At 36.9% G+C, this 18500-nt stretch overlaps 7 protein-coding genes and 1 non-coding gene across 8 annotated transcripts; 5 read left to right on the forward strand and 3 right to left on the reverse strand.

The window, feature by feature from the left end:
- The first annotated feature begins 130 nt into the window (after positions 1-130).
- LOC104744686 (F-actin-capping protein subunit alpha) lies at positions 131-2615 on the forward strand. Its single transcript, XM_010465776.3, has 10 exons — positions 131-404; positions 594-709; positions 944-1033; positions 1130-1194; positions 1389-1550; positions 1632-1710; positions 1813-1890; positions 2039-2113; positions 2198-2233; positions 2333-2615. The coding sequence occupies exons 1-10, from the start codon at positions 284-286 to the stop codon at positions 2438-2440; spliced, it is 930 nt and encodes a 309-aa protein (XP_010464078.3). The 5' UTR covers positions 131-283; the 3' UTR covers positions 2441-2615.
- A 55-nt stretch (positions 2616-2670) lies between these two features.
- TRNAE-UUC (transfer RNA glutamic acid (anticodon UUC)) lies at positions 2671-2742 on the reverse strand. Its single transcript has one exon. It is a non-coding gene; the product is annotated as a tRNA-Glu (tRNA).
- Positions 2743-2897: 155 nt separating this feature from the next.
- Positions 2898-5916, forward strand: LOC104744688 (26S proteasome regulatory subunit 6A homolog A). Its single transcript, XM_010465777.3, has 10 exons — positions 2898-3310; positions 3699-3815; positions 3986-4093; positions 4200-4391; positions 4479-4670; positions 4828-4946; positions 5034-5121; positions 5217-5336; positions 5420-5560; positions 5661-5916. The coding sequence occupies exons 1-10, from the start codon at positions 3002-3004 to the stop codon at positions 5736-5738; spliced, it is 1464 nt and encodes a 487-aa protein (XP_010464079.2). The 5' UTR covers positions 2898-3001; the 3' UTR covers positions 5739-5916.
- Positions 5917-6275: 359 nt separating this feature from the next.
- LOC104744689 (translationally controlled tumor protein 2-like) lies at positions 6276-7522 on the reverse strand. The gene is made up of 5 exons (XM_019237006.2): positions 7406-7522; positions 7118-7191; positions 6898-7026; positions 6648-6805; positions 6276-6545 (listed from the first exon to the last, which is right to left on the reverse strand). The coding sequence occupies exons 1-5, from the start codon at positions 7431-7433 to the stop codon at positions 6425-6427; spliced, it is 510 nt and encodes a 169-aa protein (XP_019092551.2). The 5' UTR covers positions 7434-7522; the 3' UTR covers positions 6276-6424.
- A 1350-nt stretch (positions 7523-8872) lies between these two features.
- On the forward strand, positions 8873-12138 carry LOC104744690 (E3 ubiquitin-protein ligase IPI1). Its single transcript, XM_019237334.2, has 6 exons — positions 8873-9462; positions 10097-10269; positions 10399-10454; positions 10564-10589; positions 10700-11102; positions 11330-12138. Exons 1-6 carry the CDS (start codon positions 9273-9275, stop codon positions 11676-11678), a joined length of 1197 nt encoding a protein of 398 aa, XP_019092879.1. The 5' UTR covers positions 8873-9272; the 3' UTR covers positions 11679-12138.
- A 100-nt stretch (positions 12139-12238) lies between these two features.
- On the forward strand, positions 12239-13997 carry LOC104744691 (uncharacterized). Its single transcript, XM_010465780.3, has 3 exons — positions 12239-12605; positions 13010-13100; positions 13603-13997. The coding sequence occupies exons 1-3, from the start codon at positions 12536-12538 to the stop codon at positions 13733-13735; spliced, it is 294 nt and encodes a 97-aa protein (XP_010464082.1). The 5' UTR covers positions 12239-12535; the 3' UTR covers positions 13736-13997.
- Positions 13998-14167: 170 nt separating this feature from the next.
- Positions 14168-15488, forward strand: LOC104744692 (large ribosomal subunit protein eL22z). Its single transcript, XM_010465781.3, has 3 exons — positions 14168-14337; positions 14685-14930; positions 15136-15488. The coding sequence occupies exons 2-3, from the start codon at positions 14701-14703 to the stop codon at positions 15278-15280; spliced, it is 375 nt and encodes a 124-aa protein (XP_010464083.2). The 5' UTR covers positions 14168-14337; positions 14685-14700; the 3' UTR covers positions 15281-15488.
- Positions 15489-16971: 1483 nt separating this feature from the next.
- Positions 16972-18288, reverse strand: LOC104744693 (uncharacterized). Its single transcript, XM_010465782.2, has 3 exons — positions 18151-18288; positions 17393-17589; positions 16972-17274 (listed from the first exon to the last, which is right to left on the reverse strand). The coding sequence occupies exons 2-3, from the start codon at positions 17573-17575 to the stop codon at positions 17179-17181; spliced, it is 279 nt and encodes a 92-aa protein (XP_010464084.1). The 5' UTR covers positions 17576-17589; positions 18151-18288; the 3' UTR covers positions 16972-17178.
- Positions 18289-18500: the final 212 nt, after the last annotated feature.

An 18500-nucleotide genomic window follows, 5' to 3' on the forward strand; every position in this document is an offset into this window, starting at 1 on the left:
TTGAACATCGATCACGAAAAAAATACTGCACAGTAAAGAAGTGAATATGGGATATTTGCTGCAAAACGACGTCGTCGGGAGGAAGAATGACAGACAACGTGGCACAGTCCATTTAAAAGCAAACGACACCGTTGGGGTTCATCATTATAAAACGAACGGTCGTGATTTAATCTTGGTCTCACGGATAAAAGTGTAATGACCAATGTAACCTCCAGATAATTGACGGCGACAATTTCTCTTTTCTCGCTCCGGCTTACTCCTAGAGAAAAAGATAGATAAAGCTATGGCGGATGAAGAAGACGGATTACCGGAGGAGACGGAACTAAGTTACGACCAGAAGAAAGAAATCGCAAAGTGGTTTCTCCTCAACGCTCCCGCTGGAGAAATCAATTACGTTGCCAAAGGTACTCATAGATACATATACTTACGTTTGGTGTTTATCTTATTGTGTTCTGATGTGGCTCTGTTTTGTGGAATGCGGAATCGTATCTTCTCCCTCTTTATCTTTTAATTTGAGGATCAATGTGGCGTGATTTGACATTCTCGTTTTAATTTCTGGGAATTTTTTTTTTTTTTTTTTTGATTTCCGACAGATTTAAAGGCGGTGTTGAGCGATGAGGAAGTCTATAACGAAGCAGCCATGGAGGCATTCCCAGTGTACAACAAGTCTCATATGATTTGTCTTGAAATGCCCAGTAGGGCTGGTGATGTGAGTTAACTAACGAAATCAATCTTTTAAGAGTCTCTTAGTATTCTTAGCTAATTGAATTCTCGAACGTTATTGACTTGTGATCTCAGTTTTCTATGTGGAAATATGACTGATGAACAAATACTTTTTAGATCACTAACAAGGAGATGATTCAACTAGAGTTTGTGATATTTGCCTCTCTTTTATGTCTCTATTGCTGCAAGATTTAGGTTAAACTGTTTTGTTGCGTCTCAGGTGATAGTTTCATCTTATAGTGAAATTGCTGAAAATGAGTACATTGATCCAAGAACTGCCCAGGTTGCCATAGTTGATCATGTTAAACAGGTACATTCTTTTTTATTATTATTGTAGTTGCTCTTCATTATGGTGTGTCATGATCTGTGAATCTAATTTAATCTTACATCTCCTTTCTTTGACCAGATTTGTACAAAGGTACGGCCTGCAAATGATGAAGAACTTCCGTCTTTGTATATTGAGGAGTACAGGTATGATTTTTACACCCATGATTAGGTTCATGCATCACCATTCACTTCAGAATGCTCATATAGTCATAGCCTCAATTCTAATGGCAAACATTAGAAAAAGCACTTTCAGAAGTTTAGTAATAAAGGGCAATGAACCTGGAGTGATCTGCATTATATTTGTTTTACCGCTGAAAAGGTTGTTTTGCTTGTTACAGAAATGCTCTTGATGCTGAAATCCAGAGATATGTTAGTGAATCTTATCCGAAAGGTATCTCTGCAGTTAATTGTGTGAAGGGGAAAGATACAGAAGGTCCAGGGTCCGACTTTGAGTTTGTTGTAATAATTACTGCCATGAGACTAAGTCCCCAGAACTTCTGGTGAGTACAAAATGACCTTCTTCTACTTATTCTCCATATCTAAGAAAACATATTGTGCGACTAAATCCAGGGTGTTTGCAGTAATGGAAGTTGGAGATCTGTATGGAACATTGATTTCCAGGATGAGTCCCAGGTGCTTGACATAAAAGGGAAACTGCAGGTAACATTTGTGACTTCGTTTTCTATGTAAGTTGGCTTTGACGTTATGCAAAGCCAATGGAAGTTCAGTGAGCTTATTCTAAGTATTTCTCCTTTCCTTCAGGTAGGAGCTCATTATTTTGAAGAGGGAAATGTGGAGTTAGATGCAAAAAAAGATTTCCAAGATTCAACAATATTTCAGGTACCTCACATCACATCCAATATCCACATACTTGACCAAATGCATTTTACCAGAAGCCAGGCCAGGCTAGCATTAAATATACACCAAGAGAAAAATTATGTGTAGGCTCTGATATAATCTTATAGTTGGTTTCTTCGTCCATTTACAGTCTGCAGACGACTGCGCGATTGCCATAGCCAATATTATCAGGCACCATGAAACAGAGTACCTTGCAGCTCTAGAGGTTACCAAATAGCAACTCATTATTTATCTCGTTCTTTACCATTTCCTGTCTTGTTAATCTTTTTGTATCTGACCCAATGATTAGGTAGCTTATTCTAAATTACCGGATAACACTTTCAAGGTAATCGTCTTTTCCAAAAAAAACAATTTCAGTGGCTGCAAGGATGGTAGCCTCTACATGTATTGACAAATTATCTGAGATGATTTTGGAACTTTGCAGGATTTGAGGAGGAAACTTCCGGTGACGCGAACTCTGTTCCCATGGCAGAACACTTTACAGTTCAGCCTAACAAGAGAGGTCGAGAAAGAACTTGGACTTGGCAAGTGACTTATTTATAAACTCGCAACCTCCAGTTCTTTATTTGGTTGTCAAGGTTCTGTGTGATTTCCATTATGTATGTGAAGGGAAAAGTATCGGAGATATTATTTCTGTTACTGTCTTTATCCTCTTGTTTTTTTTTTTTTTGGAGTAATATACAAACCGCATGCAAGTGTTGGAAGAATGTATAGCATCATCGATATTGCATCAGGGTTTGAGAAAAAAAAAATGGAAAAAAGCTCCGATGCCGGGAATCGAACCCGGGTCTCCTGGGTGAAAGCCAGATATCCTAACCGCTGGACGACATCTGATTTGATGGCAGTAGAGTTAAAATGGAAAACTTGTTCGAAATTCTGATAGATAGTGTTAACTTTAGGATTTTGGTTCTTCATATTTTTTTGGGTTAGAACTTTTTATGAAATTCCTTTTATATTAAATTACCATCAAAATCATCCCAATGTTAAATAACACTAATATGAAGCAAACTAAAAAAAAAAAGGAAAATTGAGTAACACTAAGAAAACAAAAATTGGGGACATTTAGAAATACTCTAACTCAGTCAGAGGCTTTATGCATTTCTTTGAAGACAAGTTTTCCCATTATTTTCTATTTATTTATTGTTTTTATAATTTTTTTTGGTTATTTATTTTCTTTTTGCTTCTCCCTTTTTTTTTTTTTTTTATCATAGTCGCTCGCTCCTCTGAAACCCCTAACTCTTCATCCTCGCGATCTCTCTGTCGTTCCGATTTGGGTATTATAATGGCTACTCCTATGGTTGAAGACACGACCAGCTTCGAAGAGGATCAGCTCGCCTCCATGTCCACCGAAGATATCGCCAGAGCGACTCGTCTCCTTGACAACGAGATTCGAATTCTCAAGGTTCGTTCCCCCCAATCTCTCTCGATCTCCCTTTGCTTCGTATCTATAGGACGTAGTTTATATTCAATGATTTCTTCAGATTCGTGTAAGGTCAGGCTCCAATCTGGTTTTGATTTCTCGCTCTTTACGGGTTTAGGGTTTGAGCTTAGTGTAATCCTTAGAAGCATGAGATGTACTAGGCCTCTAATTCGATGTCCTTTCTTTTGATTTCTTTGTGTGTATTACCTCAACCGATTTGATTATTTCTTGTTGCAAATTGGGTTTCTGATTCAGTTTCGGTGTTTATATTTTATTCGTGTTCTGGGTTTAAGGAGATGTCATGGCTTAATGTTGATGAATGTTGAAATTGCTGATCTTGTGTTTTTTTGTCTCTTTAATTGGGATTCAGGAAGATGCACAAAGAACAAATCTAGAATGCGATTCTTATAAGGAGAAGATAAAGGAGAATCAAGAGAAAATTAAACTCAACAAGCAGCTTCCTTACTTGGTTGGCAACATTGTGGAGGTATTCAACAAGTTTTTGTTTTTGTTTTTAGTCTTGTCTGTTTAAGTTTTGGTTTGTTTGGCAGCTCTCTTACGTTCGTTATGTTATGGCTTGGTAATGTTTTGTTATTTATACACTTACCTGCTTGGATTTGAAGTCTTAACTGTCGTGATTCCGTCTCTTGCTATTAGATTTTGGAGATGAATCCGGAAGATGATGCTGAGGAAGACGGTGCAAATATTGATCTTGACTCCCAACGGAAAGGAAAATGTGTTGTTTTGAAAACGTCTACACGGCAGGTGAGACTACCTTATCCGTTCTCTATATATGACTTCTACATTTTCTGGTTCTTTTTCCCGTTTCATGTTTTAAGCTAATCCTTGTGTGTCTTGATGTGGAATGCAGACCATCTTTCTACCAGTGGTTGGACTTGTGGACCCTGATAGTTTGAAACCTGGTGACTTGGTTGGAGTTAATAAAGATAGCTACTTGATTCTGGATACCTTGCCATCCGAGTATGATTCTAGGGTTAAAGCCATGGAGGTAGATGAAAAGCCAACCGAAGATTACAATGACATTGGAGGACTGGAGAAGCAGGCAAGTTTATTTATGTGTTTGTCAGGCATATTTTATTTTCTTCAGCGTGTTGCATATTGATTCTAATTGAGTTAATTTCTGGAACAGATCCAAGAGCTTGTAGAGGCAATTGTGCTTCCCATGACACACAAGGAACGTTTTGAGAAGCTGGGTGTTCGTCCACCAAAGGGAGTGCTCTTGTATGGTCCTCCAGGGACTGGTAAAACTTTAATGGCTCGTGCCTGCGCGGCACAGACCAATGCCACCTTCCTTAAATTGGCTGGCCCTCAATTGGTCCAGGTACTTATGACTGTCACATTCAATTCTCATCTCGTTAGAATTCTTTACCCTGTCTGGACATAAGATCGTAGTGCGAGTGACAACAGTAAATACATATGACGAACTACAATGTTGCTTGATTGTAATGACTTGATGACATATATCCATGTATATACAGATGTTCATTGGAGACGGAGCAAAGCTTGTCCGTGATGCCTTTCAACTTGCCAAAGAGAAAGCTCCGTGCATTATCTTCATAGATGAAATCGATGCCATTGGTACAAAGCGTTTCGACAGGTATAAATCCTTTGCTGATTCTAGTTAATCTTTCCTGCACTTCCCCTGCTGTTTTTACTAAAACACATTCTTTGGCTGAGAGTACAGTGAAGTCAGTGGAGACAGGGAAGTGCAAAGAACTATGTTGGAGTTGCTCAATCAACTTGATGGATTTAGCAGTGATGAACGAATTAAGGTGAGAGTCTTCATCCATTCTACGCTCAATTCACACAAATAATACTCTCTTTGAGTCCTCTCCCAGATTAACAATCATACCTATCAATTTTTCAGGTGATTGCAGCCACTAACCGTGCAGATATTCTGGACCCAGCCCTCATGCGTTCTGGTCGACTAGACAGAAAGATAGAGTTCCCACACCCAACAGAAGAAGCAAGAGCCAGGATCTTGCAGGTTTGTCTCTCCCATTTTTTAAGCATGACCCTTGGTAAGTAAACGGCTCACATAAATTAACTAACCCTACTGAATGAATGCAGATTCACTCGAGGAAGATGAATGTCCACCCAGACGTCAACTTTGAGGAGCTTGCAAGATCAACCGATGATTTCAATGGAGCTCAGCTGAAAGCAGTGTGTGTAGAGGCTGGCATGTTAGCTCTTCGCCGTGATGCCACAGAGGTAAAGAATATACAGAAGTCTTAATGGATTTTAAGCTTTTACGTTTGGACTTTGGTCTTGTTTTTAAAGGTTGTTTCCTGTAATTGTTGTGTGTGTTCAGGTGAACCATGAGGACTTCAATGAAGGTATCATCCAAGTCCAGGCCAAGAAGAAAGCAAGCTTGAACTACTATGCCTGATCCCTCTCTCATCCTTTATATTTTCTCAATGCCGTTTATCTTTCAACTAGTTTTACTTGTACCCTCATTCCGATTTGGATCTTTTTAAAACTTTCGAATCAGGATATCTCTATTATCAAAAAATATTTAATTGTGTTCATCTACTTCTTTTGAAATATTTAATGTTTTTAAAAGAAAACAGGAGTATGTGTACTGTAAATCAATTTCTATTTAATTCCACTAATCAGGCAAAAGTTAGAAATTTCACTCCAATATAGTAATATGGTAAATAACCGCACCTTTGATAAATAATTTTACTTGTACCCTTATTACGTGATTTGGGTATTTTTAAAATTTTGAATTAGGATATCTATTATCAAATTACATTTAATTGTGCTCAACTTCTTTTGAAAAAATAAATGAATCTTCCAATGGTTCATGGTTTTATAAATTATACCTTTTCTATTATGAAAATATTTTTTTTAAGAAAATTTAAGGTTGTTTATTGTAAATCAATTTCTATCCAATTCCACTGATCAGGCAAAAGTTAGAAACATCAACTCTAATGGTAAAATATCTCAAAGATTAATCAAAAAGACACGATAGAAATCGACAACTAACCAAAACGTAAAACCTCCAAAAAAAAAAAAAAAATTGTAGCTTTGAATGTGTTTCTTTGAAAAAGAAAATAAAGAGAGGAAACACATTCAGCACTTGATCTCCTTCAAGCCGTAGGCTAAGTAGAGGAAAGTAGGATTAGTGGCTCCTTCTCTGTAGTAAGCAAACACCAAGCTCCCTTCTTCTCCGTTCATGCTCTCTCCCACAAAGCTGTCACGTTTGTTAAAAAAGTAATCACCAATTAGACAAAATTTAACAAAAAAAAGGAAATTGAAGAAAAGAAATAAAGTAAAAAAAGAGAGAGGAGCTTACAATTGGAAGTCTTTGAGCTTTGACATCAAAAATTTGGTGGCACTCTCAATGTGTTTCTTGAACAGCTCTAGCTTTTCCGAGTCCAGCTTAGGGGTTAGTTGCTTAATGTATCTTTTCATGAACATCACAAATTGTTTCTTATCAAACGATGGTTGCTCCTGCCAGAATAATCACGGAAGTGTTAAATCTCTTAAGATATTCTTGCATGAAAAGAAAGAATTGAAGATTAAAAAGGTCCTTTAAATATTACCTGAAGCCTAAAAGTATCGATGATATCAACAACCTTGACAGCTTGATCATCGACTCCTTCGTCTTCACCGCCTTCTTCAGCCGATGGATTCGCACCAATGTCAAAATCCATAGCTCCTCTCACAACCCACTGATGAACAACAAAAACACATCAATTTTAACTTCAACCAGCGTAGATCGTTAAGACAAAAACAAAGCTTTATCTAAGAATAATATTTTACCTTTCCTTCGACTTCCCATAACATGCCGTTTACGAGTTCCTTGTAAGGAAAGGAATCAGAGAGAAGCTCATCGCCTGTTTGATCAAAAGAGAGAGACAAACTTTAGCTTCTGACACAAGCAATACATACAAATAACAATATGGGGATTAATAAATACAATCGAGGTTGGATGATCACAATTCACAAGACACGGGTAAAAAAAACCCTAGAAAACAAAACGCTAAAGCAAATCGAAAATAGTACCAATATCGTAATTTCACTACATGAACCAGAACCAGTATATTATACCTGTAAGAATATCTTGGTAAACCAACATGTTTGAAGAGAGCTAAAGAGAGAGGTTTATGTGTTGTAAGTTTTTTTTTTCTTTCGCTGATTTGATCGGTAAACTTAGAGAGCAGTAGAGATAATTTGGTGAATAGAAGAGAAAAGAGAACAAGTCTATTTATGATAGAGTCCTCGTCATGTTTTCCTTTTCCTTTTCGGCTTATTTCTTTTTTCCTATAAGAAAAAGGAATTTAACCAAAAAAAAGAAATAGGAAAACCTCCTTTGTTAAATCAGAAGTGCTTATTTACGCTAATTAAATCTTAACCATTGTTAGCAAAAAGAAATTAAAAAATCATTAAACAAAAACAGAACCATTAATCATTTAATCTTAGCAGTTCATTTGAGACTTTGAGTTGTCAAACCCATTGATTACTTTATTTTTATTTTTCAAACTGGTGGTTATCGACAAGAACCAACTTTATGAAAACTATGTTCGATTCACCTAAATATAGTAACTGTTTGGATAAATCCCTACTTTTAAAAGTATTTATCACTGTAAAAAGTAAAAGTAAAAGAGGGGAAATTGATAACTAGGAGGAGGATCGTAGGGAGCCAGAGCTGCAAAAGTCGGCGGGAATAAACACTACTTACTTTAGGGGCATGTGATGGTGGACTCAATAATTCGCTCGGGAACATCGTCACATTGTAGACTAGCTTAAACTATTTTGACTACTTGTACTATTTACCTTCAAAAGTTATTTTCTCATATTTGCAAAATCTTCGGATAGGAAATTGTGAGGGAATGATTAAAATGACGACACAAAATAATACTACTACTCGTTTTTTTTTAAAAAGAGACTTTTGTTTATGATTTATTACACTGAAATAGTTGTAAGATAATTAAAAGGGCAGCAAAATGCGTCTTTTTAATTAAATAATACTATTTCAAAACTCTCACAAGTATTTTTAGAACCCAAAATAATACTACTAATATATCAATATGTCAAAATAATGTGGCCACAAAATACTAGCTACTAGTAGTAATAAAATAATAATACTATATACTTAAAGAGCAAAATTCAATCGAATCAAATTTAAAATCTAGCATGACATAATCACATAAATTCTGGAGATTTTGTTTTATTGGCATTTATATCATACATTGTCAAAATCCAATATGTTCAATGCATATATAGTCGATAATAACATTTTAATCGGAATCAAAAGTACTTCTTTTACCAGATAAATAATAATCAGACTGAAAACCAAAGTCATTAAGATAACCAAAAATAGAAAGCTAAATTACCATATTGGTAATTTAAATTTACATAAAGTTAATTACCATTATTTTATATCCAAATGTTTTTGTTTTCTTTTTTAAAAAGGAAAAGAAAAGAAAAAGGGAAATTAGCTTGGGGGAAGCAGAGCAGGCAGGTGATGTAAATAAAATATACTTATTAGTTAGTAAAAAACAAATCCGTAAGAATAAATCAGAACCGTCCATTGTAGTCTTACTTTGGACAGCGGTCATTGCTTCTTACCACCCCCGTAACCCAATCTTTCTCTCTCACACAAAACATAACGCAATCGAAAGAGAAGAAGAAGAACCAAAAAAAAAACTCAAAAACAAAAAAAAAAAAATATCAAAGAGCCAACTTTTTTCTTTCTTCTGGGTTCTCTTCTCTCTGGTTGTGACGATCGAAGAGACTTCTTCACAGATTCATCATATAGTAAATAATCGAATCGAATCGAGACGAAACGTTAAGAAATTGGGAAGAGTGATTTTTTTTTTTTTGTTGGGTGTGGTTGATTCAAAAGAAAGAAACACAAAAAAAGGGTTTTGAGATTTGGGGTAGTTTTTGATTTTGGATTTTGGATTTTGGTGAGATGGGTTTAGGCAATAAAGGTAACAAATTCAATTTCGGCGATAATGATCTCGCCGACGAAGGTAGTGGTGCCGATGGCGACGAAGGTGATGGTTTTGGTTCGGTTTCGTGTTCGATTTGTCTCGAGGCTGTTGTTAAAAACGGCGATCGAGCCTGGGCTAATCTTCAATGTGACCATCAGTTCCATCTAGGTATTTACTCTCTCTTTTTTTTTCCTTTGATTTGATTTTTAAAAAAGTTAATAATTTGCTTCAGATTTTGATTTGAGTCATCCAGATCTACCTTTTCTGTTGATTTGATTCGTTTAATTATTGAATCTACCATTGTTTGTGTGTTGTGGCTTTTTTTGTTTTTGTTTTTGTTATGAAGATGATGTTTGTGTATATTGAGCTCTGGAGCTAATCGATTCTTGCTTTTGGTTATAGTTTTGATCTGGTCGAATTATTATTATTATTATGTGAGGTTACTTATATAACATCAATTATGGTTCGATCACTATTTCATTGCAACTGCTTCTTTATTGATGCATGTAGTAGCTCAGTATCTCAAAACGTTCGTGTTTCATTCTACATGCATTATTTATTTGCTCTTGATTAACATTGTCTAGGAAGGAATGATTAGCTCGCAAGTACATATGAGCCTTTTTCTTTGCTCTTTGTATGCCAATCTTGTGTGTCTAGATAGCTGTATCTGTGTGTTTGTTATTCATGAGAGCTTTCTAGATAAAGTTTGAGCAGCTATCGTCCAGTATATTGCTTTGCGTTTGGTTTCTTATGGTTTTGGCATAGCCATCTAACTCCCTCATATGTTTTCTTTGTTTTCAAGACTGTATTGGTTCAGCATTCAATGCAAAGGGCGTGATGCAATGCCCCAACTGTCGGAAAGTTGAAAAGGGCCAGTGGCTTTATGCAAACGGTTGTCGTTCATATCCTGAGTTCAATGTCGAGGATTGGGTTCATGAGGAAGATATTTATGATATTGGAGCATACTCTGAATTGGTAAGTAACTCGTAACCCGATCCATCTCAAATATTCCATTGGGCTTCTTCATTACTTTTCACTTCTTTGCCTCATGTGCGGGAATTATGTTCCATCTTTAAATAACCTTGTGTTTATGTTTCTTTGCAGTCTTTTGGAGTTCACTGGTGCCCATTTGGAAGCTCAGCACGTCTTCCTTCTTTCGAGTAAGCAACTACAATACCCGTTTTAGCTCTCTTTTCTGCTACTTTTGTCAATAAAAAACATGGCATTCTTTTCCCTTCTTTGCTGATAAATTTCTTTTAAACTTTGTAGGGATGGAGAATTTACGCCAAGTTCATGTAAGACTATTGTCAGATTTGTTATTTTCATTTTTTTGCTCGCCATTATCTTCTTCTCACTTTTCTGGAATTTGTGTTTATCAACTATTAATTTTAATTGCATGGCACAGATCACGATCTTTTGGGACAGCAAGGTTACTATTCTGAACCAGCAGCGCCAACCGCAGGTCATCCATGTCCATATGTAACCTACTTTGGCCCGGTTCATTCGTCTTCCTCAAGCAGCGGTGGTACTGCAGGCGTTTCAGACAGCTCAAGTTTCAGTAGTCACTGGAACACAGGCTCTTCGGTCTCTGGTGAAGTTCCAACTCCTTATGGTTTCCCTGTGGATCCACACTATCACGGCTGGGAATATCATCCGCCTCCACCCCCACCTCCACAGCATTTCTCTGCTTCTGGCATTCCAACTCCGCCCACGCCTCCACCAGCCTCTGCGAGGACTTCCCGAGCTAACGGCTCAGATCTGATCAGAGCCAGACCGCCACATTTCATGCGTCCATATCATGGTCACAGGTAAACAACATTTTCTGTCTTGGCTTAGGTATATCACTAATGATCATATAAGATGACCACAATTACAAACGTTTTGAGAATTTCTTCAGAACATTCTATAACATAAAGAAACTATAGTGCTCATCGAATTCTAATTTGGTTTTGTACAAATATATCTAAAAATTGAATTACTGAGGTGTTATTGTATATATGCTTTCTTGTATCTAATGGCTGGCTGGTTTGTGCAGTTCAAGTGGTAGAGCGGGTAGTTCAGTGGCATCAGTTCCGAGGACACCAGCATTTCCAGGAAGCAACGCTCGTACCCGAGACAGAATGCAAGCTCTTCAAGCGTATTACCAACAGTCTTCTGCACAGTCACACCAGCAGGATTCGCCTGTAGTGTCTCGAGGGCCTGTATTCCCGTCTGGCCGGAGGCCCACTAGAGGAATAGCTTCCGGGATGGGATCAACTTCATCTTCTTCGGATCAGGCAGGCGGGAGCGGTTTTATCCGGTTTAACATATGGGAGAGAGATCCTTATATGCAATCGCAACAATCCTACCCGGTTAATCAGATGGAGAGAGAACAAAACATTTGAACATCTTCATTCAACGAAGGGTCTGGAAGCTTCCATCAGAGGCACGGTGGTGGAGGAGGATCATCGTAAGAATCGAGTCAGTACCCGTCACCGGCGGGCAATTCTCATGAACGTTGGACAAAACCAAAAAGAGAAAAAGAAAAAAAAAAACATTGATATTTGAGAAAACCTGAAAACTGCATGCTCAAGTTATGTGATGAATTGATAATCTAAAAACACAAAAAGTGGTATGTAATGAATGGTTTTGGAGAGAGACAGCCTCCCCCCGTATGGTGGGTGACCGTGCGGGTTGTTCGAGCCGGTTTTGGTCTGGTTTGGATCGGGCGAGCATGAGAGGTCGTTGTTGGGTATTTGTTTTTTAAATGTGGCTACTATGGGTATCAAAGTGAAATACCCTAATGAAACTTTTTTCCTCTGGGATAATGTTAATTTTTAAGTGGTTGAGTTTCTTCTTTGTTCTCTTGTGCCTGTCACAAATTTAATTGGTTTGTTTTTTTTTGGCTATCTATACAAAATGAAAAACTAAGGTGAAAATTACCAAAGACTATAGTCTATGTGTTTGTGGCTCCATATGCGCTTGGCAGTTAATTTCATTAGAAACATTTTTGTTGAAAACTAATAATTATATAATATAGTAATGTTTTTTTTGCTAACTTAAATAAAAATATTTAATGAAATAAAAATATTTAATGAAATAAAATAGAAAGGAATAGCAAAAAAAATAAAAAAAAGTTGAGAGCTTTCTTGGGACCTCTCAGCCTCCGTTCTTATATTTCACCGGCATAGGCGGACCTCTAATACTATTTTCTTTCAAAGTTTTGATTTTTGCTTTCAGGGCCTCCAAATATTACCAAGCAATGGCGGAATCAAAGACCAAAGTCGAAGAAATCAAAAAATGGGTCTCCGATCACAAGCTTCGTACCGTCGGTAATCAATCATCCTCGTTTCTTGTGTCGTTTCATCATCATCATCTGATCTGAACAATTCTTTTCTAATGATGATTCGTTTTATCCACTTTGGTTTTTTGTGATTATGGATCTAGATTTCACTGTGATCCTTTGTTTTTATATTGTCATATAGTAGAATTGATTAGCGTTTTGCTGTTTCTGTTATGTGGCTAGTTCTCTTCATTCTAAGGTTTTTTGTTAAATGAGACATAGTTAGCCTCTTTTTGATTTGATCATACGACATTTTTGGTCCTCAATTCTTATTGTTCTGTGACATGCAAAGATTAAGAGCCATCTACTTTTGTTGTTTTATAATTGGTATTATTGTTCTTTATCCTGACTCTGAAATTTGTATTGTTTTTAATTTGGCTCCTTGCATCATAGGTTGTTTATGGCTCAGTGGTATTAGCGGTTCTATCGCCTATAACTGGTCTCAACCTGCCATGAAAACCAGTGTCAAGATCATCCACGCCAGGTTTGTTTTTTTTTTGGTTATATAGTTTTGATTCCCCCAAGTATATGATTTTGTTGTGGACTTTTTGAGTTTCATTTGCGTTTCGGAACACTTGTTCCTTAGCCATGAACATTGTTAGATTTAAGCAATATATGGCACCATGGCTCTTTCCCCCTTTCTTGGCTTTATATTGCTCGCTGCATTCTGCTTCACTTGAATCTTTGATCTACTAGGAAAGCATCGAAATTTATGTGTGTATGTGTGGGTTTTCTTTTCTTTGTTTCTTCATTTCGTTCACCAGGTAAACGTAGAATGCTCAGTTTAGAATCTTCATAGGTCTTACCTTAGTCATAGCTTTCATGTTCCCACAACAATTCATTCTTCTGCTTCATACAAATGTATATGCACTCTGCTCTGTGAAAGAAAGAATGCTACAGATGATGGATGTAATAGGAGATGATAGATTGTATCACAGCTTTCTTCTTACATGGATACATTTTCACAGCATTTTCATTCTTCTCAGGTTGCACGCACAGGCACTGACCTTAGCTGCTTTGGCTGGAGCAGCTGTGGTGGAGTACTATGACCACAAAACTGAAGCTACCAACCGATATCCGAAATTTCTGCCCCCGGAAAACATATCTCACAAAGACTAAACTCTGAACCTCTCTAACATGCAATGGTGGTGGTCACTGCTTATTCTGTTTGCTACTACAGGGGAAACGTAGCTAGAGATGATTTTTGTAGACCTTTAAGCAAAAATTTCATGTATTTTTTGATAAAAGCAATTTCCTTATTATTATATGATTCTTTTGATACTTTCAGAAGGATTGTTCTGTGTTGCATATTGCACACAAGATACAGATTTGTAAGAGAGAACAAACTAAAAGTAATAAATCCACGATTACATTTTTACCAGCTAGCATGTGTTGATGATTCACAAGAAAAACTATGACTCGTTGGCTTATTGCTTACTAATTTGGAGTAGTTCTTAAGATATTATAAGTTTTGGGGTTATTTTGAAATTTAGAAATTTTAAGAGAGGTTCAGGATATATATAATGTGAAGTATTGGGGTTTTTTTGAGATATAATAAAAATTGAAGGGAGGTAAGGGTTATTTAAAAAAATATAAATTAGGGTTACAAGACCGACCACTTTAAATTCGCCAAAACCCTAGCCCTTTGCTTCATTCTCCCCAGAGCTAAAAGACGCCGCTCGTCTCTTCAGAGAGTTTCACCTTCTAGGAATTGTTTCAAGGTACACTGTTACTATCTCTCTCCAATGGAAACGCTAGCTCCTCAACTTCTGATTATAGATTCGACATAGGCTTGTCTCGCTAGATATGAAGATTGAATAGAAGAATCGAATTTTTAGTTTCATTTCCTCTTAGCCCAGCTTCTTCTTATTTTTCTTCTGTTGAGAGTGTAATTGACTATGGCTAGATAGATATTATGAATCTTAAGAAGTTTCATTTCTTATCTGCTATACAGATCTCACTGTCCACATTATCCAGGTTTTTGAGTTAGTCTAAGTAGCTTGAAAATGGCGTTTAATGTAATGTATGTGTGATTGAGTTTTTATGGATTGATGTTTGGAATTTGCAGAGAAGGGGTTGTAAAAATGAGTCGTGGAAGTGCAGCTGTTGCCAAGGGAAAGAAGAAGGGAGTTTCCTTCACCATTGATTGCTCAAAGCCTGTGGATGACAAGATCATGGAGATTGCTTCCCTTGAGAAGTTCCTTCAGGAGAGGATCAAGGTTGGTGGCAAAGCTGGTGCTCTTGGTGATTCAGTCACTATCACCCGTGATAAGAGCAAGATCACTGTCACTTCAGATGGCCAATTCTCCAAGAGGTAATAACTGTTGAAACTTATTCATCTTTTTGCTCGTTTTGTTTCATTGCTTGTGATCCTGTGTCAGTCTAAAGATGTTATAGAAAGTGATATGATAGAAGCAAAACTTATCTAACAGTGATGGTGATTGGTTGGTTTCTTAGTTTAAGCAATCTCAAATGCAGTTGTTTGTTTGCTAACTGTCTTTTTATGTGTGTGTTTTCAGGTATTTGAAGTACTTGACAAAGAAGTACCTCAAGAAGCACAATGTTAGGGATTGGCTCAGAGTGATTGCAGCGAACAAGGACCGTAATCTCTATGAGTTAAGGTACTTCAACATTGCTGAGAACGAGGGAGAGGAGGAAGACTAAGAACCCAGTTTGGTTTAGAACTATACTCTATTCCATGTTTCTGCTTTTTGGTTTCTACTCGGTACTGAATACAATTTGTCTTTGCCCTTCTGTCTTTTTTTGTCAGATGTTATTTAGTTTTGTTCAAGTTAACTCTCGTTTGGATAATCGTTTTAAAAAATTGGTAAACATGGAATGATTCAGTTATGTTATTATTCGACTAGAAATTGTTTTCCTTCACAAATTGGGAAAATTATTAACAGCGATCTCCCACTCTGATTAGGATTGTGAAGTTCGTATATGTCTATATACATAAATTCTCAAAAGTGTCATTCCTCTATTATTCTTTGTCTTCAACAATGCTTCTCTTTCCGAGCCACGGTGAAGGTTTGGCGTCTACGGTGCCTTGTGGTATAAGAAGCGAAGGATTGGTGATGAACACACAAGATGATACTCCTCTATCGTCTCCAACAACGACACGTCTTCTCGATCTCTTTCCTTGCGAAAGTGTAGTTGTTCTTGATCTCTTTCCTTGCAAAGGTGGAGAGTTTGCATGTAGGGTTCCTCCATCTGTCACAAGAAACGAAACAGGAGTTAGCCTCGCATACTTCAGAAACATGCCAGGGGTAGAGAGAGATATAATGGATGCAACAGAGTTAACTCTCTCGATAGAAGCAGATATATGGAAAATCAAGAAAACACTCACCAATAGCGACGTCGGTAGTCAGACACGGCTTCTTCTACCAAAGGAACCCGCGAATGAGCATATTCTGAAATACTTGACAGAAGAAGAGATCAAGTTAGTGGAAGACGAAGGCCATCAGGGGCTAAAAATCACCGTGTTCGATAGTACAGAAAAAACTACGCATCAGTTGCGTTTCAAGAGATGGACTTCAGCTGGAAGCTATGTATTGAATAACAATTGGAACAAGGATTTTGTTCAAAGAAAGGATCTGAAAGCAGGCAAGACGATTGGACTCTTTTGGAATCCTTATGCTTCAAGGCTCCACCTTCGCGTTCTTGATATGTTAGAACCAGTTGATTAGATAATATGGTTTTGGGTTTTTCTTTTTGTCATAGTTAATTCTCTTGGCATTTATTTACATTTGATTCTACTGACATACTAAATTTTCAGAAAGTGTTTAGTAACATCTCAACCTTATTCTGATTAGTAACATCTCAACCTTTATATCTGTTCTTTTGTCAATACAAATCTGCAAAACAAAGATGAAATCAGAGTTAGATACTCTTAAGTAGTCTCTAAACAACTTTGATCCACTGTTTGATGCAACTGAAACAAAACTTGTCTGCAACACAACAGAAAAGCAAAACAAATATTTATGTGTTCGTTCTAATCAGCTTATGTTCAACTTTTAAGTCGTTACCTAAACCATAAACCTACTACTATGGCCTATCTAAGACACACACACACACGAGCTTGTCAATTCGATCCTCTTCGGAATCTTTGTTCTTGAAAATCAAATCTCTGGAAGATGTCGCAGAAAAGGAACGTGCTTTATCATCAAAAAACACCTTTCAACATGGGAAGAACTGCAAGATGAGATCTCAAAACTAAAAAACTAGCTGAGCCTAACCATATGAAACGTTTTGAGCTGAAGCAGGTAAGTTTCTTCTACTCTAATCTGAATGCAACATTACATCAAAAGTAGCATAACTTGGTCGCTTTTGGATACAGAAAAGCAAATAGGAAATTGCAAAATTAATAGATTCATAACACTCTTTGGCACTCAACCAAAAACAATGTTTTGACGTTTGATTTGTTATCGTATATAACAAACTAAATTGTACTCTTCAATTTTATTTACTGTAATAAAATTAAATGGGTATTATCCCATAAACAATAATAAACGAAACAAACCAAACCAACAACATGTTATAGATTGATTCTATCAGTTTCTCTAATCCGAGACTGTTGTCTTAAGAGGCAAAAAACTCTCGACTCCTTTAGCCTCAGCTTCATGCTTCTCTGCAACAGCTCTTGATAATCCAAACATCTGGAAAGAAAAAATCAATCACAAGCTATACTATTAGGCCAAATCACAAGTAGTGGCTCTCTCATTGATCAAGAAGATGTATTATGTGTTTAGTAAAAGAATGAAGGAAGAGAAGAACCTTCTTGATGGTCTTGTTGAAACAGTTCTTGTGATCATCCATAGAAGCATTGATGAATTCATCGATGTGATCCTTAACGTCTTCTAGGAAACTGGCATCATCCTTTGCCATCTTTCTACATGAAGAAGACATGGCCGGTTTTGGCGGCGGGTTTTCAGCTTGAGTTTTCTGCTGCGTCTCCATTGAATGTTATGTTCCTAAAAAGAAAACATGTAGTCAGGCTCTCTTCAGAATCAAGATAGGAATCAAAACGTTGACTTCAAACCCAACACAAAGGAGATAACTTAATAAAGCTCAGAGCTGAAGAACCAATGTACTAGATAGGCTTTTTGATACTCTAATGAAACATAAGCTCTCACACTATTCTTCAGCTCATAAAACAAAAACAAAAAAAAAAAAAAAACCCAAAAGGCTAAAACACAAACCCCATCAGATGAATCCAAAGTCTCTAATTTTAAGAGATTCTCAAAAGTGAATTATCCGAGCCAAGAATCAACAACTTTCTCAGACCATTGAGCACACAACAATGGAATCAAACGAAGGTATCCTAAGAAATCACGGAATTAAAAAAAATCAATCAAAGGAACTAGAGATATAAAGCATGCGATCATATACAGTAATGGTAACACACGGATCAAGACAAGACAAAAAACATCCAAAAAAAACGCATAAATCAAGAAATCTAAAGAGCTGAGACATAAAACACAGGTAAATAACGAAAGATCAGAGATTTAGAAACGGGAGAATCAGGAACTCACCGACGAGATTAGCGGCGGCGACGGAAGAGAGTATTGTGTCTTCTTCTTGGCTTTGGGGGATCGATCCTCTCTGCTCGCTAAAACGTTTGCAATTGTTGGATTACTAAAATACCCTTAATGTTCGTCAACACAGACAACTGGACAAAAAGGTTATTTACGGAGAAATGAACCGAATCAATCGTTACCCCTTTCTAAATTGATGTTGATGAACCGGAGGAGGATACGCAGCTTTTAGTTTTGGTTTGTGAATTTCACAGACCGAAAAATCTACAAAATCAAATAACTAAACCGAAATCGAATAGTAAACCGGCGTGGGAACCGTAAAAACAAACGTCCCTTTGTGTGCTACT

The sequence above is a fragment of the Camelina sativa genome, chromosome 15 (assembly GCF_030686135.1).
Source record: "Camelina sativa cultivar CO46 ecotype springtype chromosome 15, ASM3068613v1".
Taxonomy (NCBI): Eukaryota; Viridiplantae; Streptophyta; class Magnoliopsida; order Brassicales; family Brassicaceae; genus Camelina; species Camelina sativa.

Coding starts and splice junctions, on each gene's coding strand:
- LOC104744689 (XM_019237006.2), bottom strand. CDS start 7,433: ATGTTGGTTTACCAAGATATTCTTACAG. Junction 7,192..7,405: donor TTACCAAGATATTCTTACAG/GTATAATATACT, acceptor TTGATCAAACAG/GCGATGAGCTTCTCTCTGAT. Junction 6,806..6,897: donor TCGATACTTTTAGGCTTCAG/GTAATATTTAAA, acceptor TTATTCTGGCAG/GAGCAACCATCGTTTGATAA.
- LOC104744692 (XM_010465781.3), top strand. CDS start 14,701: ATGAGTCGTGGAAGTGCAGCTGTTGCCAAGGGAAAGAAGAAGGGAGTT. Junction 14,931..15,135: donor GATGGCCAATTCTCCAAGAG/GTAATAACTGTT, acceptor GTGTGTTTTCAG/GTATTTGAAGTACTTGACAA.
- LOC104744690 (XM_019237334.2), top strand. CDS start 9,273: ATGGGTTTAGGCAATAAAGGTAACAAATTCAATTTCGGCGATAATGAT. Junction 10,270..10,398: donor TTGGAGCATACTCTGAATTG/GTAAGTAACTCG, acceptor GTTTCTTTGCAG/TCTTTTGGAGTTCACTGGTG. Junction 11,103..11,329: donor CGTCCATATCATGGTCACAG/GTAAACAACATT, acceptor TGGTTTGTGCAG/TTCAAGTGGTAGAGCGGGTA.
- LOC104744691 (XM_010465780.3), top strand. CDS start 12,536: ATGGCGGAATCAAAGACCAAAGTCGAAGAAATCAAAAAATGGGTCTCC. Junction 12,606..13,009: donor TCACAAGCTTCGTACCGTCG/GTAATCAATCAT, acceptor CTTGCATCATAG/GTTGTTTATGGCTCAGTGGT. Junction 13,101..13,602: donor GTCAAGATCATCCACGCCAG/GTTTGTTTTTTT, acceptor CATTCTTCTCAG/GTTGCACGCACAGGCACTGA.
- LOC104744686 (XM_010465776.3), top strand. CDS start 284: ATGGCGGATGAAGAAGACGGATTACCGGAGGAGACGGAACTAAGTTAC. Junction 710..943: donor TGCCCAGTAGGGCTGGTGAT/GTGAGTTAACTA, acceptor GTTGCGTCTCAG/GTGATAGTTTCATCTTATAG. Junction 2,234..2,332: donor TACCGGATAACACTTTCAAG/GTAATCGTCTTT, acceptor GGAACTTTGCAG/GATTTGAGGAGGAAACTTCC.
- LOC104744688 (XM_010465777.3), top strand. CDS start 3,002: ATGCATTTCTTTGAAGACAAGTTTTCCCATTATTTTCTATTTATTTAT. Junction 3,816..3,985: donor TGGTTGGCAACATTGTGGAG/GTATTCAACAAG, acceptor TCTTGCTATTAG/ATTTTGGAGATGAATCCGGA. Junction 4,947..5,033: donor GGTACAAAGCGTTTCGACAG/GTATAAATCCTT, acceptor CTGAGAGTACAG/TGAAGTCAGTGGAGACAGGG.
- LOC104744693 (XM_010465782.2), bottom strand. CDS start 17,575: ATGGAGACGCAGCAGAAAACTCAAGCTGAAAACCCGCCGCCAAAACCG. Junction 17,275..17,392: donor TCAACAAGACCATCAAGAAG/GTTCTTCTCTTC, acceptor TTTTCTTTCCAG/ATGTTTGGATTATCAAGAGC.